Below are 26,235 nucleotides of genomic sequence, written 5' to 3' on the forward strand. Positions count from 1 at the left end.
CTGACCTGTGTTAGTGGGAACCATGTGAGAAGGGGCAGGATTTGGAAGAGTTTTCAAGATCTGCAGAAAAGCTGGGAGAAAGCTGATAAAAAGCAAGCCTCAGCCAGCTCCAAGCCTAGACAGAGCAGGGGCATTCCTGAGGAGCTCTGCAGACTGAGCAGAGCTTGCTTAATGTTAAAGAAAAACCATTTCTGGGTAATTAATTGGAACTGAATGTCTAAAAGGACGAAGACTGGATGGAGCTGTGCCAAAAGGACTGCACAGTGTTGCAAATACTGGACCTGACTCAGGGTTTCACTAGAATATGACTCACATGCAATTACGAGCCAAAAAAGCCCTGGAAAGACGAACTGAATTATCTAGCTGCAGGACTGGGTGCATGGATACTCCTATACCTGCCATCATCCTGCTAGGCCTTACTCCCCTATAAAACTGATTTGCACGCTCAGAGAGCAAGTGCCAGGCCCATCTCAAACTTTCCTGGGTTATGCACTGTACACCCTGTGCTGGCCTCTACCCAAGGATCAGTGTCACACTCCATTCAAGAGTCATGGTCTTGCCTTTGAGACATAACAGCTGAAGGAAGGGCATGTGCAGACACAGTGGAGAGAAGGAGAAGTGGTGCTAAGTGTCACAGAGAGGAGTCCTTGAGATAACTTCATGCAGGCAGTCTTCATTTCACTGCTTTCTACAAATGCACATTCTTTTAGCTTCTCTCATTCTCAAGTCTTATCTCCTCCTATTCATTTTCAGGGGCAAAACAAAGTTTTGTTTATTTGTTCACCCTAGTTTGGGGTTTTTTTGTTAGTTGCCCCCTCCAAGACTGTACTGGGATTAAAACTAAGGAAAAAGAAATGCAAATTGAAAGCTTTTTTGGTATTAAGTTAGAGTTGCTTGGCCTGCCATAAAACTCTCTCCCAGCATCTCTCTGAGATGCCCCTAAGGAATGTGGCAGATGGTTGTGCCTTTTCAAGGACCAAAGAGGAAGCAGAGGCCAGCCTTCTCTCCTTCTGCCTTGGTGTTTGTACCAGAAAGCTGGGATCATTCCTAGTCATGAGAGGAAGCCTCTGTCCCAGGTCTCACTGTTGCTCAAAGGAATAGCTGTCTTCTGTGTATACTGAGCCTGTGCCACTGCTTTTTCAGGCAGCCTGGTGTCCATCAGCTGTTGGGACACCCACACAATCCCACAAATTACAGGACTCTCTGCAAGGACAGCTCTAAAAATACCCAGCCATCATAAATTATCCTGAAATGAATTGTTTTAAAAATAAGTTTTGAAATGACTGTTCCTCACTGTCTCCTGCTAAAAGATCTGCTGGTAAAGAAGCCACTTAGCTTTCTACATGTACCAGCACTGGCTGCAGCCAGAGACTCATGCTTCCTATGTGCAAGCCAAAACCCTGCTGCCTGATGCCAAAACAGAGCTGGATCTAGGGCATCCACACCCAAGTTTGCAGGGTCCTAAAAAGACATTGCCTACTGCTTGCCAGAAGCTGGCAGCACACTAAGCCACAGCCAATTATGATCCTCGTAAATAACAGTAAGCCCAGCAAAGGAGTAATGTGACTATCACAGCACAAATGGAAGGGAAAAATGTGGACTGTATTTGACAACAGCAAACCAAATTCTTCCCCGGATTAGCCATGTGCAAGTCCAAGGAATAGCCAGTTTGTCCTTATATATGAAAGCCAGCCAGAGCCTCTGCTAACAGATGTGCCCAAAGCTGGGCAGTATGCATATTTCATGCTCACCGCTAGCATTATCTTCAGTCTTGACAGGCACAAGGGGGCTCTGGGGAGCAGAGTCTCCACTGAGGGAATAGCTGTGCTCTGCCTGGATGCCTGGAGTGGGTGGATCCAGGTCCATGTCCAGCAGAGGGTTCTTCTCAGCCAGTACTGGGTCATCGAAGAAACTGCTGAAGAGGTCATTGGAGAAATCCTCCATGTTGTCAGAGAAGTGATCCAGGTTCTCTGAGAAATGCTGAAGAAAGACAAAAGGAGAAAGAGCATTAGTGTCAACCCCAAGAGGGATCTGAGAGCCTTCCTCTGCACTGAGAGTCAAACCTCAGCATCAGACCTTTTTGCATGGTAAAAACCAGTTCCTATTCCTCACCTGCATCAGTCTGACAAAAACACCTCAAATTAAGATAGAAAGGGATGTGGTGCTCCACATCACTGCATGTATATCTATGCCACAAACACACATGAAACTTTTCTACATTATTTTATTTCCCCCTCCCTTTGTGAGTATCTATCCATGTCTTCCAAACATCATTTCACTGTGACAACAAAACAAGAAGGAAAGAGATTCCTGTGATGATAAAATGTAAGTGTGGCATAAAGTCATGGTCTTCAGCACTGTCCTTAGTGACAGACTGTTACAGACACTTTTTCATGTTCTCTGCCAGCAGCAATAGGCACACTGATGCCCCAGAGAACATCAACCCAGCTGCTGATTTCTATCAGAGAAAAAAGATCAGTTGGATCAACATAACAGGAAGGCCCCCTGTTGTATTTAATTTCCTCTGGGATTTAACAGCCCCTCTGTGGACCATATGAGGCTGTACTTCAGCCAGATAATGCCTGTGAAATTCAGCTCCCCGGTGAAGTTTAAACACTACAGATGGGCTGTTAACAACAAACAATCATTCCACTAATCATTCCAGTAACAGTCAGTAAATCTGGCCAGTGCTGCTGCAGAGCTGAGCTCCTGATGCTACAGGGAACCTTCTTCCTTTGAGGCATATCCTCCTATTCAGATGTCAAATCACTAACTTTTCCATTTGCTACAACAAAGCATTGGTCAGGCAGGGAGAAAAATGATGGCTGCCAAACACCAGCTGAAAAATTATCCCCTTTCTTGGCAGATTGAGGCTTCTGGCTCAGGGAGAGGAAAGAAAAGACAGATTCAAGTGACTATATTACACAGACAGAACTGTGTAACTTAAATGAACAAGAGAGAGCTAAGCAGAGTCAGACTGGGTCTGTCCCCCCACCCCTGCCTGGAAAAGCATCTTGGTGGGCAGAAAGGCATTGAAAGCAGTATACTGAAATACCAAGAGCAACGGGGTATGAATGAGAGTGGGAGAGACCATGTAGGTCCTAGAGTGGAGACATGAATGCCAATGAATTCCAGGGTGAGAGCTCAGCTCAGGAGAGAGCCCGCCTTCTAGAAAAGCATGGAGTGTGTGCAGTTCTTTCTTTCCCCAGTGCTAGGACTGAGGCAGGAGGTGGCCAGAGGACCCCGGATGCTGGAGCCTGCAAGTTCCTGCTCCTACTGGAAGGTATATTTGTTTTACCTGAGCGCAGTAGCACTCTGTCAACATTGCACTGGCTGTCAGAGCTTTGGGGTGAGGCTGAGGAGTGAAGTAGTCTCTAGATGAACAGACCCACACTTCCCACCAAGTTGAGGAGGGAGATGGTAAGTGGCAGCAATCTCCAACATGTCAGTGCCTTTCACCCTCCAACATCATTCTTCATCTGCTCCATTTAAAACCTTAGATGCTTACAGAGCATGCTGGAAGTGCGGGTGGAGTCCCTGCCACCTGCATTCTGCCTGACACAAGATTTTTCTCCATTCACTTCCTTCCCACTTGTCCTCCAACTGCCTGGAGTGACAGCCCAACACATGACCATCCAAGGCTTCCCTGGAGACACTGCATGTGCAAGTAGGGTGGAGAAGGCACACTCATGCTAAATCCTAGTGTTGAGGCCCTCCCTGCGATGTCTGGGCTAAAGTTTTCTCCACTTGTTCCCATAGCAGAAACAGAGTTGGCGGGGTAGTTTGGTAAAATCCACCCAGCCATTTCCAAGTTGCCTAGGAGCATTTTTGCACTTGAATCAAGTAACAGAAAACACCTACCATCTGTGGGGAGTGTAACTTCAGAGGGAGCTGAGTCAGCAGATGGAACTGGGTTAGATAGTTATCTAAAAAGCACTGGAAACCCAGGTTTTGTCCTTCTAGCATAGAAGGATAAAGAGTTTGGAGTCCTGAGCATTAACCCCAGAGAGTGCCTGCTCATGTAACAGCTGTTCTTTGTCTTATGTTCTCTAAACAACACAAGCAAACACAGGATGTGAACACGATAGCCTTATGGTAAGGGCGAGAACCACAGAAAAGTGAAGGGATTCAGAGTGTCAGCTGCTAATGCACCACGACGCAGCAGAGCTGGGCTCAAATCATATTCATGTTGTGAGCATAAAAACTAGAACCACTGTGTAGCCGTGGAAGGGAAGCAGAGCTGGATGGATAGGTGTGGGGAGAGCTGTCTGTGACAGTGCTACGTGCTTCCAATTTCTTTCACAACTGTGCATTAACAAAGGCAGAGGTGGGATTGAAGAGTCAAGGAAATGCATTTGTGAGTAGTTACACAGATTGTCTTTTAGCGGCATCCCACCCACATTTAGAACAAAGATCCCTTGGGCAGTCAACAATCTCTCTATTGTTAGACAAACCTACCTAGAGGGAAGAGGTGGAGATGTGTCTCTGGCTTTATTCTGTAACTAAAAAAAAAATCACCCTAGCAGCTGCTGAGGGGTGACAGATGAGTAATGAGTGCAAGGATGTTGCGGCATCTACCCCTTATCCCCCTGAATACTGGCAAAGCCTTCTCATCAAAGCAGCCCGTTTCAGCTTCCACCACTCACACATATACCAGTCCAACATCTCCAAACACAGACGATGGAGAGAAGGGAGCTAGCCCATGAGATTGGCCATAACTATAGTTATTATTAAAAAGGGCACCAAGGATCCAACATCCTCAAGGAGGGAGAGCACCTAGAGCTGACACAAAGCAGAAGATTGTTGTTTTACTCAAAGAAGGTAGCAAGAGGCAGAGAAAAGCAGCAGAAGGAAGAGTAAAGCAAACAAAAATAATAACATGGGTTTGTAGATGGCTATACCCGTAATGGAAACTATGGCACGAGCAGGAAGCTAACACATCCCAAGAAAACTACTGGGACTTTTGGGTTGACTGTTCTCTCCTGAAGTCAACAGGTATTGTTAATTTAGACTTCTAATTTGTATAAGACAGCTTTGTATGCAACCACATGGCAAGAAGAAAGAGTGTCCTCTTGTCAAGATCCAACTGTGATGGACACAGTGAGGAGCAACAGAGTGTATTTTGGCTAGATGCCATCAAAACCACTACTAATTAGTTTAGATTGAGCCTGTTAACCCAGAATATGCAAATTTTGTCCCATCCAGCCTAATTTTGCGAGTTGCACTTATCTGGCAAAACTCAGAGAAAACTTCAGCCACACTCCTCCTTCGCATGTGTGAGAGGGTTCAGGGAACTAGGATATGGGGTCTCAGGAATCACAGCAGCACATGGCAAGATCAGTGCCCCAAGTTTCTGAGCAATGAAGAGAAGCAGGTTTATCACCTGACCAAATGGATAGTAGCTTTATCCTTGCTGGAATGGAAGGTGCTGGGTGGTCACTAGCCCCCTGTTCCCACCCAGGCTGGGGCCAGCACAGCTAAAAGTCTTCATGTGCTGCCACGAAATGACATGACTAGGCTGGGCTTTGGGGAGACTTTTGCCAACACAATGGCAACAAAGGTCTCAGCAGACCAGGGAAGGTCCAAGAAAGAGTCCATGGAACTTGAGTGTGAATGAAGGTGGAATAGACAGAGATTCACAAGCACAGCAACCTCCTCCTCTCACAGCTTCCTCAAGACCAAAACTCCTTGAGATTGCCTTCCAACCAGGCCAGAGATCAGCCAGCTCCTGATCCTCAGAGGATTGGCCAAGAGTTTCTAATTGTGACAATGAAGGGCTCAGCAACTGTGTTGAGATTCTCCTTTAAGATATTTCAAGTAGCTTTCACACAGATGGCTCTGGCTTTAGCAAGGGGGACCAGTCAACTGGGAAACTTGACCCTTACCATCCTGGCCTAGAGGGAGTGGATGTGCAGTGTACTGAGGGAAACAGTTTCCAGATGGGTTACAAAGCTCACAGCACAGTCTCATTTTGCATTATTCGCTCCTGTTATCTTCCCCTCCCTTTCACACTCTCCTTCCTTCTTCTTCTGACTATGCTCCAAAGCCAAGAAATAGCACGAGATGTGTTTCCAAAGCTGTATTACCAGTGAGCGGTCAGGGAGGGGGCAGCCAAAGGACAGAAACGCAATGGCGAGGATGTGCTGGATTTCCTGATCCAAGCCTGATTTCTGGCTGCCCGTCCCCCTCAAACTCTAGGAGGACAGGGAGGCAGCGCCCAAAGAGGATGAGCCAGTGTGTACAGGTATGGGGAGGCAAAAACCATTGCATCTCTAGGCCCTACAGAGAGCCTTAACCTGGTGCCACGGTAGAATCTGCTCAGGCTGAGGCCACCTCAGCCATGGGGAGAGAGTGAGAATCTGTCAGCTCCTGGCTTCTGCTCCCTCCCACTCCTGGTGATCGACATAGGCACTGACTCTTCCAAACATATTTCTACCACATGTTTTCATCCTGACCTCATGCATAGGGTTGTCTAAATAGCACACTGTATGTGCGTGCGTGCACTTCTCATTCAAACACCCTTTCCTGTTGTACAACAGTTATCTTGGGAGCTAATGCAAGGCATCCAGATATCCAAATACAAGCTCTACATATACCCCCACCTAGAGCTGGTGTTAGAACTCTGGAGGCCCCAAGGAGAGACCGAGGCACAAAGCCTTCTCCCCTGACCAGTTGCACATGAGATGCCTTAAGGTAGCATTCTTGTAGCCCAGTGGCACCATGCATGGCTGAGGAGGTGATGACTTGCTCCCCCTGGATCCACTTCTCTGGACTCATCCTGGCTGCATCTGTCCCTCCTTTTCATGCTTCCATTCTTTGACTGTGACTTTCCTCTTCCCACCTCCAGCTGAGTTGTTTGGACACAGTCTTCCTTCAGGACCAGCCTGGTTCTCACAGCCTCTCTCATCCCACCACAACGGTCTCGCTCCAAAGAGAAAGCAGCAAGGGGCTAAATCCAGCTGGGCGGCAGCCCAGGCCCAGGAGACGAAAGGCTTTTGCAGGTTGGAGGTTCTGCTCATGCTGGCAAGCAGGGAAGATGGGGAGGGGATTCTTCTGAGTTTTCTCTTTTCTTTTTGAAAATTTTTTCCTCTTTGCTTGCCAAGATAAATCTCCTGTCCCAGCTGTGACATCTGCATTTCCCTTCTCTGCTTTCACTAAGGAATGAAGCCCCCTGCACTCCAGCTGCACAGCCGAGGTTTTCTTTACATTCCAGGAAAGAAGAGCCCATACACTCCAGACAGTCCTTCTGCTCTCTTTAAAAGGCAGAGAATTTTAGACCTTATGAAAGTGAAGTTCTCAACAGTGTTAATACAATTTGGGCAGGATGGACAGATGCTATGCACACTTCTCCACACAGCCAGTCAGTGCATGTGCACCCCAAGGGGCACAAGTAATCATCCAACAACACTTTGGCTGCCACCCCTCTGCTGCTCCTCTATCCTGAACCCATATTGCTCTTGTACCTCACATATCACAGGTCCCTGCTGCTGCATGCCTGGTCCACCTAGGCCCCTGGTGTGCCTGAACAGCTTGCACTGACCTGCTACCCCCTTGGTGTTGCTACTTCTCTATGTGGCATGGCCAAAGCACCAAGGGCCAAACTGCCTGTGAGCGCCACTATCACTCCCCTCCAGCAGCAGGGCAGCATCCTGAGCAGCAGCACCCCGTCTTTCCCAGGCACTGCATCAATGCCCAGGTCACCTGTGACTACTTTCAGCATCACAACCTTGGCATGTATGGTGGGCCAAACACTCCAGACACCCCAGGGCGGCAGGGTTTGACCAAACCTGGAACTAGATCTGGAACTAGACCCAGAATTTGCTGCTGTGTCTAGAATTGTAGAATCACAGAACCACTTAGCTGGGAAAAGACCTCTGAGATCATTGAGTCGAAGCTATGACTGAACACCATGTGAACAGGAACATGGCACCAAATGCCACAGCCAGTCTTTCCTTAAACACCTGCAGGGATGGTGACTCTACTTCCTTCGGCAGTCCATTCCAATGTCTAATCACCCTTTTTCTGAATAAATTCTTGCTAATGTTCAACATAAACCTGCAGTTTAAGACTACATCCTCTCATCCCGTCTCTAGTTGCCTGGGAGAAGAGGTGGCCCCCCACCTGGTTATGAAGCGATATGCAGTTACAACCTCCTTTCAGGTACTTGTAGAGAGTGATAAGCTCTCCCCAGAGCCTCCTCTTGTCCCTGCAAGGCTCAGGCACAACTCGCTGCGGAAACCTCTTTCCACCGCGCACCCGTGCCAAGGGCCTGGATTTACAATTTCCAGCGCTAGGCGCCACAGGACCTCGGAGGGCCCGCCGGCGGCTCAAGGCACAGCCGGGGGAGGGCGGCGGCCGGGCCGGGCGCAGCAGCCGCGGCGGGGCGGGCGCGGCCGAGGAGCGCAGCCCCTGAGGGCGGCCGCGCGCGCGCTGCCCCGGCCGCGCGGGGCCGGCGGCGGCTTAACGGCCGCGCGGCGCGCTGCCAGCGGCCCGCAGCCGCGGCCGCCCATTGGCCGGCGCCGGCGGGAGGCGGCCAATGGGAGGCGGCTGGCAGCGGCGCGGCGCGCGGGAGGAGTGCAGGGTTAGGACGGAGCGGTGCGGGCCGCCCCACAGCGCACGGGGCCCGGCACGGCGAGCGGGCCCGCCGCTCCTCCGGCACACACGGATCCCTGGCAGCCAGGAACGCTTCGTGCTTTCACCCCCTCCTGCCCTATAGCCCCGGCAGGTGGGACACAGCTGCCGGGTGATGCTGTTAAAAAGCGTGTGCACAACACAGACCGCGTGGAAGTTTCGCGGCCGAGATTGCAGCCGTGTAATACCCAGCTCAGAGTTCGCAAGCCCGCACTTCACTGGGGAGAATCTTGGGAGGCGCCAGGCGCAGGGGAAGAGGGCGATATAAGTCTTTAACTTAAATGCTTCTGCCCCTGAAAGAAAGAAAAGAAGGGAGTAAAAAGTATGTGGAAAGTTGAAATCTGCTAGCCTGTGACTGGGTTTCCCAGTGGCCTCAGCGGAGGATTCTGAGTGCTGCTAAAGTCATGGACACTGGTGTCTCCACACCTGGCACCAGTGTGCTCAGCACAAATGGGATTAGCAGCTGTCATGCAGCACCATGGGCAGTGGTGATTTGGGAGACATTGGAAGTGCCCTTCAAGGGGAATAACTGTGGAACAGCACAGAACCCAGGCTGTGGTTCACAAGACAAGTGGCATCGCAGCGTGGCCACAGCCGTGTGGCCATTTGCGTGCTCTCCCACCACCTTTGGGTGCCAGGTTCAGAGCAGATACGCATGTGCTAGGGAGGAGAGGAAATAGCAGCCTCTCCTTGGGCAAAACAGGCTCAGCTGGCCTGGGGGTGGAAAGCAGCAGCAGTACACGGTTTGCTATGGCATATGACTAGCTGAACCTGCAGAGATGGAGCACCTCTCCTCCCAGCAGCGGCACCCTGGAGGATAAAAAGGAATGCCTCTGCTTTTCAGCATGCTTTTGCTGTGTGTATGCTACATATGCAATGAATGTCCCAAATTTCCTTTGGCTTACAACAGCCTTGCAGCTGACTCTGATAAAAAAAAAAAAAATACAGCAGGACTTAAACCATACGCAGAACTGGACACAACTCTCTCAGGATGAAACATTTTGATCAGCTGCTCTTAACCCTCATTTGGCAGAAGATTTGGGGCAAATTTCTAGGAGTGTGTCAAAGGTAAATAAAAAGTTTGTCTGCTAGGCTTCTTCTGAGCTTGGAGAACTGAAGACAAAACTTGCTTGGTACAAAACAAAGCCACCCTTATTTCTAAGCCATTGTAGTGGCAGCTGGGTTGTGTTCAAACAGAGATGCGTAGGCGCTGTTCTCCATGGGAATCCAGGTATCCCTGGGCAAGATGGCAGGGGTCTCTTCCTCTTCTTCAGTCCTCCCCAAGCCAAGGTCAGTCTCCAGGCAGAGACTTCACAAGAGCAGTAGCCCTTACAGAGAGAAGCTGTATTGTCATTTCTATCCCCAGATCTCTGCTGTCTTGGCTGAATTGGTGCTTTGCCTGTTTGTGTGAACATGGCAGCCTCAGCTGTGTTTGCATCAGGCTCCCAGTGACACTCTAACTCCGCACCACGATGGGGTTTTCAGCTGCTGTAGCATCTGGGGGTGGGACCTCATGTGAACGTTGTGTCCTTATGTGTGAAAATATAATCCATCATTTTTAGGAAGGCCCTGTCTGCTGTGTTAGCCTGATCCACCTCCACCCAGATGTGCCCTTGCAGAGCCTATTCACTCTTCCTCAATCCCCACAGAGGCACAGCAGCCAGAACACAACTGGATGTCCATAGCCATGTCTGCACACCCAAGGGATGCATCCCTAGCCCAGCCCTGCAAACTAGAGGTAAATCTACCCTGTAAAATCTACATGGATTTAATTGTGTGTGACATGTCTGCCTGGGTAGTTTAGAGAAGAATTCTGCTTGATAGTGAGGGATGCACAGTGTGACAGCAGGCAGGGCAAGTGAAAGAAAATACTGGCTTATTCTGTGTTACTCTGTGAACTATTCTGCCATGCCGATGTGAAACCACATCACACTATCACCAAAAGACATTGAATGCAGCATGAACGTTCAATACAATTAAAATAAATTAGAGAGGTGCTGCTGCTCAAGCCATTCACCAGTCAGTACAATGGGAATGTTTATTCAATAACCAAAATAAATTGGAATAAATGCCACTCCACCATTTCTTCTATCTTTTTTTGGAAGCTCCTGGCCCTGGCCAGTAAGGAGTTGAAGCTGCCAGACTTGGCAGATCTCTGCTCTTACACAGCTCGTCAGCCCTATGCCATTATGGCCATTATGGGCCTTTTTTTCTGCATCTTGCAAGAAAGAAACAAGAAAGACACACTGGGAGATAGAGGAAATCTGCTCTGGGAGATAACCAGAGAAGGAAGAAGTGTCTGAATTGCCTTTACAATCATCTTCATTTGTCTCATTGAAACTGTTTCTCTTTAGCTCAGAGAGCAAAATCAGAGATAATTCACATTTTGTCCCCTGGCAGGTCCCTGGAGACCCATAAAGAAAAGCAGGCCTTGAAAGAGGAAGAGCTCTACTGTGTCTGAGTCCAAAAGCTGAGGCATCCAGCTAATACCAAACATTACTGGTGGCTTTCATTCCTTGGGCCTTTGTAAAGGGCACTTAACAGAGCAACTAAATCTGGGCCAGCTGATTTGTGACTCAAGGATGTGAAGGATTTTCACATAAAATCTTGAGAGAGCATGAGCTGGGACTCTCTTCAGTGGCCAGGCTGGGCAAAAGCTGGGTTTTGCAAGCAGCAGACTTGGGTCCTGCAGCAGGACAGTTTTCAAAGCAATTCAACTTGGAATGCAGATTTCTGACCTTCTGCCAATATCTCAGTGGAAAATCTGTGCCCTAAGCAGCAGATAGGAAATTAAACTTCAGCTCAAATGCTGAGGGTATCATTTTCACCTCAGCAGTGGAACTGCAAAAATCAGTCTCTGGAGAATGGGGAAATCCTTCTTAGGTCACAAAGAGCAGTAAGGCCTCTCTGGGCATTTGTCACTGCTGGAGTAATCTGAATTAACTCCATCCCGGGGTAGAATGAAGATGTGATGCTGGTGAACCAGGGGTAAAAGCCCTGCATTTCCAAAGATAGATGGATCCTTATATCCAAGGATGGATATAAGATCTCTGATTGGTCGGAGATCAGGCAGTCCCTTCAACCATGGGATGAAAATCACAGCTGAAGGAGAAAAGGAAGCCTATGAAAACCCCTTCTCAACAATTGGCTCTCCAGCTATCTCTTCAAGCCAGACTTCTCCACAACAAGGCCCAGCAGCCAGCTGGTGAAAAGAAGTTGAAATGTGGTGATACATGGTATCATGTACTCAAGTAATGTTAGAAGCTTCTGAGAAGAAAAGATCCCGTGTTCCTTTAAAGCCAGGAAACCTATTATGCCCTGAACTCCTGCTGTGAAAGCTCCTGAGTCTGAGATCAAGCAGACATCTGCGTCCCAGCATTGGAATGGTCTCTGCAGAAGCTGGTGGATTTGGGAATCCATTTTCTGGACATCTCTGGACAAGGGAGATGATGGATAGCCTCATGGGTTTGAGGAACCACTCTGGTAATCAAGTATGGCTCCTTACAGAGCTAAGTGCATTCTGCTTCAGATTTGTCATCTGCAACTGAGCTCAGTTTAAAGGCTCCAGGCACATCCAGACCTTTAAAAAAAAAAAAAAGAAAAAAAAAAAAAAAAGCCACCAAAACACAGCACAAAAACCAACTGTTGTAAAGAGAAAAAAACTTAACAACAAATGAGTCACAGCAAAGAAGAACTGTCTAGCTTAAGCCTTCTAAATGTTTTCTCAGGTTTTTTGCTCTTAGGTGAGCAAGTACTTACTACCATAGATTTTCCTGAGAACAAATAAATTCAAGTCAGTTTTTCATCTGTGGTGGGGGATGTAGTATGGCATGGCCACCTTGCCAGGTTGTTCTGCAGGCAGGGAGAACTTGAGGAGCTATCTGGTGATGGTAGTTTGTAGTCATGTAACTCCATGTTAGCAGCATATTCAAAGATTAAAATTATCTTTCTGTGTAATTAATTGTCTTTATTATTATTTGATTATGTTAAATAGATTGTAACATAATTATATCACAGGTGGAAGTGAATGATTACTGTGGCAGAAGAAGTTACATCCCTGACATAGTGGCCAGTGCTGCACAGCAATAATGAAGACTATGTGAGCCTGAGAAAATCAAGACAAAGTCTACAGTGGTTTGGCTTCTGGACATTCTTTCAGACAGGGTCTTTATTTTGCAGATATATAATTCAGGACAAGAAGCAACGTTTCAGTATCCATCATGGCTTTATGTGCAACAAAAGAAAAAAAAGCATCAGTGAGATCTTCCCTCTTGGTTCCTTAACCTTGATGTTAGGTGAATTTTCTCAAGTAGAGTGTTCTCAATAAACAGGAAACTTTTCACAAGTGCCCAATACGTGTCTCAGCACAGCTCCAGTCCCCTGCTCCTGCCTGGATCCTCACAGCATCAGGCCTTTCATGCCACCTTCTTCCCTCATGCCTCTGCTGCTTCATGCCCCCCCACTTCACTCCTCCTTCATTTTCCTCCTGTCTCTCTCTGAAAGGGTGCACACATCTGGCTTGCCTTTATTGTGTGATAAATCTCACCCTGCATCTTGGGTTTATTTTCTGAAAGTTTTGAATGGTGTCTTGGAAATGCTGTTGGACAATAGGAGCTCTTTGAACCCAGGCCAGCTGGACGGGACTCCTTGCATTGCAGCTGACATGCAGGCTTTGGCAGCCTTTCTCGACTCTTTCCTCTCTTTTTTTTACAACATTTGAGTTGTCCTCAAACTTTATTTTTGGAGTGGGCAGTGCATTTCTGAATCTTTTCATCATTATATTATTATTCATTATGGTCATGACTATTTCTCTTTCTGCTGGCATTCCTGGGTGGATCTCTCCTCTCTCACTTAATATCTTGGGTACGACTACCTTGGCCACAACCCACTCAAGCAGTGACTCAGAATCCCTGGCCTGTTCCCAGGAGAGATGCAAGAGTTTTGCCAATTGGTTTAAAAAGAGGCAATCATTTTCCAGAGCTACTCTCTCACTCAACAGAGCTGAGCTGGGTGGAAAAGCTCAGCTCTGTGGTTCCAGGGAGTCCATCCCTGGTGGACAGGCTGTCCCTGGGTTATTCTGGAAGCAAAGCCCTGCTCTCTTCACATGAAAACAGGATGACTTCTAAACCAGGCATTAGAAATTCTCCACCAAGAATAATTTCATTCCCTGGAGGTCATTGCACTCAATTTTCCCATTCCCAAGCCCCTGGAGGAAACAAAGCTAAGGGAGGCATGTGGGCAGGGTGAGGCATTGTAAGGGACTGAGTACTGGATGCTCAGGTCAGACTGTTGCCTAACGTATCATCACACAGCTACCCACATCTTGAGTCAGAGGGGAGAATGGCATAATCTGAAGCAGGCCCTCATATTGCTGGGTTTGAGGTTTGCTTGCAGCAGTGGAACATGGTAGAGAAATCCCATCTTCATCCTCTGAGCATCTCAGACTTTCCCAGCCATGCAGGAGGGTGGGAATTGCTCTGATTCTAAAAGCCAGAGGGGATCTATGGCTTGACTGTTTGCCCCTCTACACATTGAGTTTATGTAGTGAAAAAGGCTGTTTTGTTCCTTTGTGGCTTCTGAAGACCTTCAAACTGTACTGTTATGGAGGCAGACATACAAATTGTTTTCATTTCATGTGCTAGGAAGGATACAAGAAAAAAACAGATGACTGGTCTTGGTGAGGCACAGCAGTCTCCCACAGAACATGGTGGGAACCTGAGTGAATCCTTCTGACTGGACTGCACTGCCTCCTGCAAATGGCACTCACTGAGTGATGGAGGGAAGGAGATGACAGGCTTCCACTATGAAGAGTGGTACTTGGCAATGTCAAACCAGATCCTTCCCAGCCTTCCTTCCTGTGTGCTGGGAAGCCCACCTGCTTCACAGGGTAGTCAAGAGCCCTGATGTTCCCTGGTGCAGGTATTTGTAAAGAAGAGGGACTGAGATCATTAGTTGCTTTTTACTCACATCTACCAAAGGGAGGAATAGGTCTTGAGTCAAGTAAAACTCTCCTTCCTCCTGTTCTGCTGCAAGATCCAGCAGGGCAGGAAAGCCTGTGAGCATCTGGGACCAGTGGTCCCGCCAGCCCTCTCTGTGCTGAAGGCTGAGCCGTTTCCAGAGCTCAGGTGCTATGGTCAAAGCACCAGGCAGAGGTGTCACTCTCTCTCCAGGCTGCAGCACAGCGCAAACCACAGCTGGTTCCACATGCAGGGCTGCTTCTCCCAGGCTGGCAGGCTGGCTGCAGCTGGCCTCTGCTCCTGCTGGCAGGGTGGCATTGCTGCTTCTGCTTGAGGAATGCAAACCGCCTGAGCCGAGCTTGAGGATCGGCCAGGAAAAGTCCACAAATAGCAACAGGAAATCAAAATGCCCGCTCCAGACATGCACTAGATATGAGGCCATCCAGTACAAGGAGAAAAATCAAATGCTGGACAATGAAGATTACATCATGCTGTGGATGAACACGTGAGCCCATCCAGATGGGGCCATGCCAACAGGTCCAGATGGCTCAGGAATGCTCACTACATAGCTACCTCTCTCATCTTTGGTTTTTTGTCCCTCTTTCTTTCCCTATTTTCCATCTCTTCTGGCATCCTTCAGTCTTTCCCAGAATAAGTAAATAAATCCTCTGACAACTTTATGTAATTCAATTTCATCAAATATCAGCAAGGCATATGAGACCAGTGGATGGGCATCTGCTCTGGACATGGGTCTCTGGCACTTATAGGTATCAAAGGTGCTGGGTGACCTCACCACACTGTGTGGCTGCTGGGCTTGGCACAGAAATGTGTGCCTTCACCTGGGACTTCAGCTCCAGGTCACAAAGGAGGAGGTTGTAAGGGCTGCTTGCCTGGAGCCTGAAGCACGCAGGAAAATTAAGAAACCAGCATTACTCCTGCTCTGCTGCAGCTCACCCCAGTTGCTTACAGCTGCCACTGACTGCTCACTGTGGCTGCAGCTACAAGGGGAGGGAGAAAACTGTTTTGCTGTCCTAGATAGCAGCCTCTACCTACACCCTGGTACTAATTAGCAGCAAAGAAAAGAGCACAGCAGCCTCTGTTCACTCCCCATTATTGACCAGAGCAGCATCTGCTGCTACTCCGCTCTCTCCCAGCATGATAAGAAAGAGCTGAAAACCAAGTAAGAAAAAAGTGAAAGGTATCTGCTTTGCCAGGTCTGAAAAAAGGCTGCAGGCCATTTGCTCATTAATTACTGCTAATCCAGCTGCTGGACTGCTGCCAACTGTATTTGACAAAACCGGAAGAACATGAGAAGGATCAGAGGGTGGAAAAGCAACCTCTGCATCACTCTTCCCAATGGATGATGGTGATCCTAACTTTACAACAGGTCAGACAGAGTTACTGTGAAGAAAAGGTACCTCCAAAGAAAGAGACAGTGCAAAAATGTGAGCTGAGCAGCAGGAGGAACTGACATGGGTCTTGAATATCCTGCTAGGGACTGATAAAGATATGACATTCTGGTATTTTGTGAGAAGGAGCTTGTTACCTCTATCTCATTTAAAAACCAGCAGAGAAATAGTTTGGGAGCCTGAGAACTCAGCCCAGCACCGACCATGCAGCAGTTTGGGGCAAAAATAAAACAGGGTGCTCTCAGCACCAAACCGGTGGAGAAGTGAAGCTTTGTGCCTGAGCCTGGGGATCTGGTTGTACAGTGGAGGATGAGGTATAAGTACAGCCCATTCACTGGATTTATAAAGTACAAATTGTTTGGTTTTCAGTAAGGCCCAGAATGGTCAGGCCAGTAACAGCATGGGCCAAAAGTACTTTAGTTTAAATCCTGATGCTGACCAACACAGTCATTCATACTGACACAGACAGATTACTCTGGATTAGCTTGAAGTATCTGAGGTCAGATAGAGACACGTGCAGTCCACAGGGATAAGGAACAGGAGAGGGGTGAAGGATAGCTGCGATATCAGTAGAGAATAGAAACAGAATTGCCAAACTGAAAATGTGGCAAATATCATGTGTAGCTGTAAAGCCATTGAAAAAGAGTCCAACTAGGGAAGCAAAGTAATAACTTGTATGGACCTTTCCTGGCAGATACTAGCAAAACCCTACTCCAGTCTTAGTTTTTGTTAATCTGCTTCACCTATTGGTGACACTGCTCCTTTTCAGTAAGAATAAGAATGTCCACTTTTTTATAGTGAGCAAAAGCTGCATCACTGCAATTGACATCCTGAGGATCACACACTAAGAAACTGGTAGAGCCAGGACTAAAATACAGTTCTCCCATTCCCAACAGCTTCACTGCAGCACTATCCATAAAGACAGAGAAACACAACAAAAACAAACCCAACATCATTCAATTGGCAATTCAGTATTTGTGGCTCAACAGCACCTCATCAACTGTCAGAGTCTGCCACATTTGCTTGGAAAGAAGAGCCACATTTCCAGCACTCCCTGGGCAAAGAGCTCTCAGATTGAGAGACTGAAAAGTCTTTGAAAGAAACCTTCCATCAACAGTCTTTACAAATGTCAGAGCTGGTTTCCTCCTCTCTGAGCTGCCTGGCTTGCAGTCCCTCCTCCCGGGACAGCAGTGAGCTTAGCCAAAAGCACCTGCCCAGCTCCTTCCTTCAACTGTCGTGAATTTAGCAGACTCATTTAACATCAAACTGCTCTGACATGCAACAATTAACTCCTGAGGCTCTGAAGCTGAGTCCTCTTCTTCATCCTGGTCTCCCTCTACCTTTTTTCCCTTTCTGGAGGGGAAAGCTCTCCTCCAAGCAGTGAGAGGGCTGCAAATATTGCAGAGCCAGAGCAGGTTCTCATGGTAGACCCTGAACAACAGAGATGGGTTATTCTTGAACTGCAATGCTCCCCCCTGAATGTGCCATGCTGTTGAAAGGAGGGGCCAGTGACCCCACGACACTGTGGTGGGGAGCCAGCATGGAGGATGTTGTTTGGGCATTGATCTAACAAAGCTCACCTGCAGGAGGAATGCTGACAATCCAATAGGAATGTCCACAACCAATGTAGCATGCAGTTTCCTCCTGTGGAACACAGCTGGTGTCAGGCCCAAGTTGTAGTACTCCTCCAGCCTTAGCTGCCAGCTTTCTCCCAAGGGAGCCCTGACATTCCTGTTGCAGGGGAAGAACTCCTGGCACAAATTGCTCAGCTGAAAGCATTATGTTTTGCATCTATTCTAGGAAAAAATGCTAACTGCATTTTGAGCAGGGTTTGCTAATCGGGTCAGCCAGACTGACCTAAATGAACATTTTTCCTAATCAAGACAAAGTCACAGTGTAAAGAAGCCAAAAGCAACTTTGCTGAGGTAGTCAGGGGTGAGTTTCCTCTGGAACAGCCTGGACAGTGATTGTAATAAATGACCTCACACAAGGCATCACCTTTGAGCTCTAAAGATGGTACTAATTACTCCAGTGCTGGTTTAAATTACCTAGTAGTTTCAGGGAGAATAACCTTGCATAGTGCTCCATGGGAAATTTCTCCAGTCTTAGAAAATGAGAAGATAAAATAGGACAAGAAAGAAAGGAGTGACAAGGTATGTGGATATGTGCACTTCTAACCTTCATGAGACCTTGTTCTGGCTGATCAGTGTGTCAAGGTAAGTGTAAAGCATCTACCACTTGGATGCAGACCAGGCCAGAGCAGTACCACATGATTTCAAAGGCAGATAGCCCTGGACAGGTTTAAGAAAATAAGAGTGAAAGGAGAGATACAAAGAAAGAGAAAAGAATGTGGAAAAGAAGTCAGAAAGGGGTGTTTGAGAGGATAAGGCTGGAGTGTTTGGGTCAGTTCAGGAAATTACAGGAAAGGAAAACTTTGAATGATGTAACCTTACAGGAAAGCAGAAGTAAAATTTGTTTTCTTGAGCAGCTGGAAATAAGTTAGATAGATGTAAACACTGCATGGCAGACATGGGGAACAACTGCGTAGAAAGACACAGCCTGCCTTTCAGCATGCTGCTTGCAGTCCCTTGCCACTCTGGCCATGCCCTTGGCTCTTCCAACCTTTCAGCTATTTCTGCTCTGAGGAGCATTGCAAAACATGCAGACACCAACCCAAGGAAACACCTAACAACTTACAACCAAGTTGAGCTCCCAGATACAGGAACAAGTAAGAGTTGAACTCCAGGTAAGCACCCACTCTGTCCGAGTGCCAGGCTGAAAACTGGATCGATGATTTCAGTCAGGGGATACCAAACTACACTGAGGTTGCTCACACAGAAGCCACCTGCTGCAGCAGGAAAAAGATGGTGACAGCATGGGGAGCCAGCCAAGAAAGATGGCTTTGGTTACACCCTTGTTCTTATTTCTCATCTGCGATGTGGAGACATGAAGTCTCAGCAGTTCAGATGTGAAAATACAGACCCTGGCAGAAAGCTGAGATTGGTAGGATGTAGTAATCCCAGGAGTAAGACTGGTTTGGAATTGAGGACCTAACACATTTGGCTCTTCCAGCCAAGTCTCCTGAAGAACAATGCTCACCAGAAGGTTGCCTGTGAAGCATAGGTGACTGTATTGTACCTTGCTGCACAGACCTGGAATTTCCCTGGGAAATCTCTCAGCCAGATTAGGCCTAGAGACAGGTTTTGGGCATTTCTTAGGAGAGCTATAATGGCTTATTTTGTTGCTGGTGCCCTACCTGTTTTCCCGTAACTCTGCAACAAGGAGAATCACAACTGGCTTTTGTGAGCCATCTGGTTTCTTACAGTGGACTGTCCACAACAGGACAAGGATGCATAAGCTTTAGTGGGTTGACTCATCCCTTCCTTGAAATGCACTGGAACAAGTGAGCTTTGAGAATCAAATTGCTTATCAAGAACGATGCTGCCTGTGGTTATGTGTAGAAGATCTGCCATGCAGCCGTCCCAAAGACAACTTCAGGGAGTTAAGCATTTTCATTTGCTTCCTTTAAGACTGAGAATTCTTTAAATAGTAAATAAGTAATTATTAAATGCTAATTAAATACTACCTTAAAACTTATGGAGAAATGCTGAGGAAAAAAGGGCACAAGCAGAGGAATAAATTTTCTCCAAGGAAACAGAGCAGTAAGTCACAGAGGTGCCAGCCTGGCCACATTTTAAACAGTGCAGCTACAAGTGTGGCTATGAAATCCCTAGTTCTAAATTCCCCTTCAAGCGGTTGCTTCAGAAAATGCTCTTCTTTCCTAATCCCTGCTCTACCTGAGACAGTTCCATTCCAAGCTTCAGCAAGAACAGTGCAGCACCAATGGGATCAGCACAGCACCAGTCACGGATGAGACCAGAGCAGCACAGGATAGGACCAGTGCAGTACCAGATGAGCTCCTGAACAGCAGAAGACATTTTGCATCAATGAACACCACACATTACATTAAATTCAGAAGGCCACCACACACTACGGTGGCTTCTGAAGCTACCATACAGTACAAGCTTGTCCACTTGCACCAAGAGAAGGTATAGTGGGCCAGTCTTAGAGGTTTTTCACAGTCTGATCTATACAAATGAAACCTCAGGTTTGTCCCTCTCTGAAAATGGTGGTGGTGGCATTGAACGGCTGCCTTATGCACAGGGGATGAGGACCACCTGGCAGACAGGGACTGAGCAGTACATAACTCCAGCATCTCCCAGCTGGTGCTGATCCCTTGGTGGGAGTGGACTGTGTGCACAGATGTACCTCCACCTCCTGCCAAACCCTCCCTTTGTTTACTCTGCAAGCTCTTCAACAAAGACCTTCCTGCTTCTCCCCACCAAGATGATGGCTCTGTCTGCTCTGTCTCCACTGTTTAACCTGGTTTTGGACATATACCTTCCTGCTCTAAGTTGCAGCCTCTCTCGTAATTCTGGCCCAAGAGCACAGTTAATGGGTTCGCCACTTTGGCTGAGATGATCATTTAGGACAATGGGTTCCCAGCATATGCAGGCAGTTGTCCAACAAATGAATGTGTTTATTTAGGAAGAGTATCCCAAATGTTTATCAATTTCCTGGCAGATAGGGCCCACAAATGATCCACAGTCTCTGGATTTATGTATTTACCTAGAGTTTTCTAAATGAAGTTCAAGTTTCTTCCCCTCTTCTTTATCAAAAGGGAAACATTTTTCCTGTTGGTGACTCTACAGTGCTGATGCTCAGAGACTCAGACTGAGAGATGTATGGACCCATGTTCAGCTCTGGTTTCATCCTGCTGCTAGCACTTCTGCAAGTGTAAGTCCCACCATGAGATACTAAGGAGCAGCAGGGCCATGAAGTGTAGAAACTATGAGATGGATCCAAAGAGACTAATGAAAAAGAAAGATATGGGAACTATTATCTTTGGATTAATTTCCATCAGGTCTGATGGCCCCATCAGGTCTCTGTGCTCCAGATACAGGAATCTGGTCGGTGAGTTCCAAGAAAAATGTAAAGAAAATAGCCTTTCCATATCCAGTACTTGACAGACTAATCATAAATGTGTTACTGACCAAATTTTACCAGGCACAGGACTAGAGGGCCAAAATGCTTGCTGCATGTGTCCCTACAAGAGATTACCATCAGTCCTGGAGACCCAGCCTCCTGTTACAGCAGAGCTCCCCTGTCTAGCAACTGCAAGGGATACGAAGTGGGTGACCAAATCTGCCTGCGCTCTCCATCCTCACTGTGCACTGAGACGGCGAGACGGAGTTTACAGAGCATGAAACTCACTCAGACCAAAGGTCAGTCCAACACCTAAGCACCACTTAAGTGCTATTTATGTCCCTGTAGTAGGCATAAGAGGAATAAAAGCGTGTACAGGCTTCCTGCGAGAGTGACAGTCATCCATGGTGAATTGCCTCTCTTCATCTTCAGGGGAAGCTTTCCCTATGAGTTGCACCAGCATCACCCTCAGCCTGCTCAAAATGTACAGTCCTGCCACTCTCCTCCTGCAGGCCAGGACAATATTAAAGGAAAGAGCACATTGTAAGTCCAACACCCAGTTTGCACTCAAGGAACACACCCACAGAGACAGGCAGTTCTTCTCCCATTCTGCTGCCCCTTTGTAGGCTCCAGAAAATGCCATTTGTCACATTGCCTGGGCATATAGGATCACACAGTGAAAGAGTGGGTTAGTGTGCATTCCCCAGAGGAGCTGGGTTAGCACTCCTGAGACAGCCTGAACAGCCATTCTGCAGCTTCTAACTGTGGAGACCCAAGTCAGCATGCAGGCTATTTTCTTGCCTTGATGTCTCTTGAAGGAGGTAAAGTATATGCTTTGAAAAGCATAGAGTCAAAATAAAGCTGTGTTTACATAAATATCCAAAGTCATCTTTGAAGGTGTTTTTTTACACTATAAAACACAGAAGCAGGGGAAGAAACAAACCCACTGTGGTACTGGGCTAAAAAGAAACACATGACTCCTGTTTGGTTGGTTTATTCTGGCTTCCTTCTGACACAAGTGTCACAAACCCAGTGAAGCACAGTGGTGAATCTGACTCAAGAGATAAGTCTTTTGAAGAGTTTCACAGCACTGATAAGAGCTGAATGAGAAAGTAATCGTACTCTGAGTGCAATTGTAATAGACTGTAAGCAAATAGATGGTTGCTTCCAGAAATTATCAGATATGCTGGAATGGGCAGGACACAAATGGGTGAAATTTATAAACAGGCACAGCATGAAGGATTAGCTTTACATATGGTAGGTCCTTCTGGGAGAAAAAAAAAGAGCAAAGTTGCCTTGCAAAGTTCAAGAGCAGTATATGGCCTCTAGAGCAAAAGAAGACTGACAGTGCTCTTAGCAGCCATCCTGTGTAAGTCTGGTTCACAAAAGCTAAGTGAAGAGAGGCATTTTGTGTCCTTTGAAAACTTCCCCTCCAATTAAGCAAACGCCACTCTCCATACAATTAAAAAAAAAAACCTCCCAAAATCCTTACAGTGATAAATCGGTTCCTTAAACCCAGTCTGAACCTTCCCTGTTCCAATTTATGACCACTCATCCTCCTGCCATGCACCTGGCTCCACCTTCTCAGAAACTTCCTCAGCTGTGCAGGTAGGCTTCTGCTATGTCCTCCTGGAGCTGTCTCTTCTCCAGCTAAGGAAGTCCAGCTCCCTCACCTACTCCTCACAGGAGAAATTCTCCATCTCCCAGTTACCTTGGTGACAACCCTCTTGATGCACTCAGATTTATCCATGTCTTTCTGCTATCAGGCAGCCCAAAACTGGACACTGTATTTGAGACACAGTTTTATGATTCTCAAGAAAAAGGAGATAATCACTTCCCTGTGCCTATCTACCATGTCACTCCTGCTCCTAGCTGCCTTTGCTACTGAGGCACACTAGTGGTCCATGACCCCTGGTGGGTCAGCCCATCCATCTGTCCATCCACTCCAAGGGCAAGAGTCAGAGTTTGTTCTTGCTGAATTTCATGACGTTTCTGTCAACCTATTCCTACAACCTGGGCAGCTGTCTCTGAAAGGCAGCTCCGACACATTAAATTTTTTTTTTTTCTTTTGCAAGCACACAGATCTTTCTGAAGACTCATCTACATATGTGCCTTAATTAATTCTTTGTCACAGCTTGAGATGAACAATACAGAGAACCATTTTTTAAAGACCAAGATGACTCATTAGGACTGCCAAGGTTGTGGAAAGGACAGTAGTAGACACATGCAATTCTTGCCCTCAAGGAGCACAGACTCTGCAGTAAGGTTCATCCATCTTTTCTTTCTACTTCCTTTCTGAAAAGAGGAAATCATCCTCGCAAAAATTTCATAATGACATTTTATGGCTGAAATTCCTGCCCTGTTTTAAGAAAAATGCCTGTTGAACAATATCTGGAAAAGTTTGCCCATCTTTGAAGCAAAGACACTGGCAACTTTGCAAGCAATTGTGCACGGTGATGTTTTGCACAGTTCTATGTCAAAAGAACTTCTCCGCACATTGCAAGATCCCAGGAGGTTTGCTGGATTTAGTAAGAAAATCCAAGTGTATTTCTTCCATCCTTCCCATTGTCATGCAGAGTGAGAACAAAGAGGGTGATGTATTATGTTCTGGCTCTTGTATCACCAACAGATTTTGTAGGCGAGAAGTGGCTACAGAATCTCTTATATGTATCTTCTGCAGGAAGAGAAGGTTTCAGCGTGATACTCTTACTCCAGCAGAAGTTGCGGTGCTGGCAGTTGGGAAAAAAATCCATAGGGGGAAAAAAAAAGCCTTAAAAAAAGCGCCTTTCTGATGTCATCTGAGCACAACGATGTCTGAGTCACTGCAACATAGTTAAATGAGAAGACAACGGCAAGCTGCTTCCAGAGGCAGCTCTCCAAGCAGAAAAGCCATTTAAATGAGGCAGGACAGAGCCAGCCTGCCCACGGCCACCACACACTTTAAACACACTGTCCTGGCAGGTGGCACCAGATGGCACTCTTACACAAAAGCTTTTTTCACAGGATCTGCTTGCAGGCAGAAGTTATGTTTAACTATAAAAACGTACCACCTATGTTGATTGGGGGTTCCCTGACTTCTGACCACAGCCCATGTTGCACCTGGTAAAAGGGCTGGTGCCAATACAATACTATTTTCATTCTGGTAAAGGAATAAATGGTCTTTGCATAAAGCACTTCCTATCAGGATACCTTCATCCACGCTGGATGTGTATGGAATTAGGGAAAGCACAAAACTCCTAACAACAGGTCTCTCAGATAGGAGCAGGTGAGGCAAGCGCTCAGTCTTGGGGTGATGTGCCATTGGAAGGTCTGCCTGAACACTGCAGACTCTGTTGTCTCTGGTAGAGCCCAGTGGAACCAGTCCTCGAGGCACAGTGCTATCTCAGAAATTAGGAGCTGGCAAGATCTCTGAGGGATGGGGCTGCCTCCATAATCTCTTTCCCAGACCCCGTGTGCTCTGCTTGGTGCAGTGCACTTAATATTTATGTAAATTCTGCATCTCTACCGTCTCCCTCACAAAGGAGGCAACACAAAAGACTTCAAATATCTTTTGTGTAGCAAAGCAGAAGTGGATTCATCAGAGGATTCACCGTCTCCCTGTTCCCTGCTCCCACTGCAAGGGTAGTCCTCAGGAACGCTCACAGCGCTACACCGGGAACACGGGAGGTGCCAGCACTGTGGAAGGAGAGTAACAAGCCATTGCTCGGATCTCTGTCCGGGGCAGGCACACTGTCCCACGGCTGCAGCCGCTCAGAGGCTGGCGGAGCTTCGCATTCAGGCAGCGCTCTGCTGCCCAGCGCTGGATACCCTCGCTCCAAACCACCTCCGGGGTGGGGCCCTTCCCACTTATGCCTCAGGGCTGGGTCCTGCCTGGCAGAGGGGCGGCAGGATCCCATGGAAACTCCCATGGAGAGCTCGGGCACTACAGCAAAGAGTCTGTGCGTGTTCTCAGGGAGAGTTGCTGGACTGAGAACTCGCCTGACTCCTGGGAGAAACTGGGCAGTTTCCCTAGAGGTGAACAATGCCCCTTTGGTTCCCTGAGACTGGCAACACATTTTCCTCCCTAGTCACTCTTCCTCCTCACCCTTCTCTCCAAAGTAAATCAGCCCAGCCAAAGCGCCAAGCGGTAGATGCTTCATCTCCCAAATGCCACTCTGAGGAAAAGTTACAGGCAGAGGAGGGAGGAGGCGCTGAGCCCAAAGCTCTCCCGGCGGCAACCGGCCGTGCCACCGGTGCTGCCCGAGCTCACACGCGGCAGGTCGTACATTCCCCGCCTGGCACCGCACACTTCTCCCCAGCCATCAGGCTCATAAAACCATAGTGTACAACAGCCCTGAGATTCCCCGGCGGGGTCTCCTCGGAGTAACAGCGGCTGGGCCAGTCCAGCGAGGAGCTGGCCGTGTGCGACGGCGGGCACCCGGCTACCTGCATCGCCGGGGCACCCCGGGGCAGGGCGGGGACCGAGGAGAGCCCGGCGCCGTGTCCCGTCCCCGCTGCCGGGGCCGGCCCGCCGGAGCGCGGGTGCTGCCGGCGGTGCCTTACCACATTGCTGAGAAAGTCCGCCTCGCTGAAGTCGCCGAAGTCGAGGAAGCCGGTGCCGGCGGCGGGGAAGAGCCGCTCGGCGGGGAAGGGCTCCAGGATACTGTCCATGGTGCCCGCGGCGCCGGGGCTCGGCCGCCCCCCGCGCTCGGCCGGCCGGGCTCACTGCGGCCGCACGCTCCCGCCCGCCCCCCGGTGGCGGCGGCCCATGGGCGGCGGGGCGGCAGCGACCGCCGGGCGGGCACGGAGCGGAGCGCCGCGCCGGTGCCGCGCAGGGCGGCTGTCAGTGCCCCGCTGCCGAGGGGCCGGCGGGCGGCCGCGGCACGCCCCCGCCGCTCTCCGGGAGCCGCCGGGGCGGGACTTCCCGCGCAGACACCCCTCGAGGCAGGGCCCCCGCCTCCCGGGCAGCCCCCGCACCGCCGGGCGGGGTGAGGCCGGGGGCTGCCCGGGGCCCCCGTGCTCCTCCCGGCGCTGCGCAGGGACCCGAGGGCGCTGCTGGTCTTCGGCAGAGCCGCGTCAGTTTGACGAACCCAACAAACCCTCCTTTCAGCAGCCCGCCGGCCGGCTTTGGTGGCCCTTCTGCATCCCGCGGGGGGCAGCGGCGGGAAAGACGGGCGTTCCGCGGGATCGGAGCCCGAAGGGCAGCCGCAGGGAGGTCTTCTTGCCCCCGCTCCCCGCAGAGGGCTCGCAGGTAGGCCTGGCTGCACCGCACG

The 26,235-nt window shown here is 48.6% G+C and overlaps 1 protein-coding gene across 3 annotated transcripts in view; it reads right to left on the reverse strand.

The window, feature by feature from the left end:
* CREB3L1 (cAMP responsive element binding protein 3 like 1) overlaps nucleotides 1-25,767 on the reverse strand; it is a 44,964-nt gene extending 19,197 nt beyond the window's left edge. For all 3 annotated transcript variants that reach the window (XM_030274276.4, XM_030274277.4, XM_030274275.4), the window contains exons 1-2: nucleotides 25,526-25,767; nucleotides 1,752-1,980 (exon numbers count right to left, since the gene is read on the reverse strand). In XM_030274276.4, coding sequence (XP_030130136.2) covers nucleotides 1,752-1,980; nucleotides 25,526-25,633 — 337 coding nt within the window. In that variant the 5' untranslated portion in view covers nucleotides 25,634-25,767. The remainder of the gene's footprint in view (nucleotides 1-1,751; nucleotides 1,981-25,525) is intronic.
* Between the last annotated feature and the right edge of the window lie 468 nt (nucleotides 25,768-26,235).

This window comes from Taeniopygia guttata, chromosome 5 (assembly GCF_048771995.1).
Source record: "Taeniopygia guttata chromosome 5, bTaeGut7.mat, whole genome shotgun sequence".
Lineage (NCBI taxonomy): Eukaryota > Metazoa > Chordata > Aves > Passeriformes > Estrildidae > Taeniopygia > Taeniopygia guttata.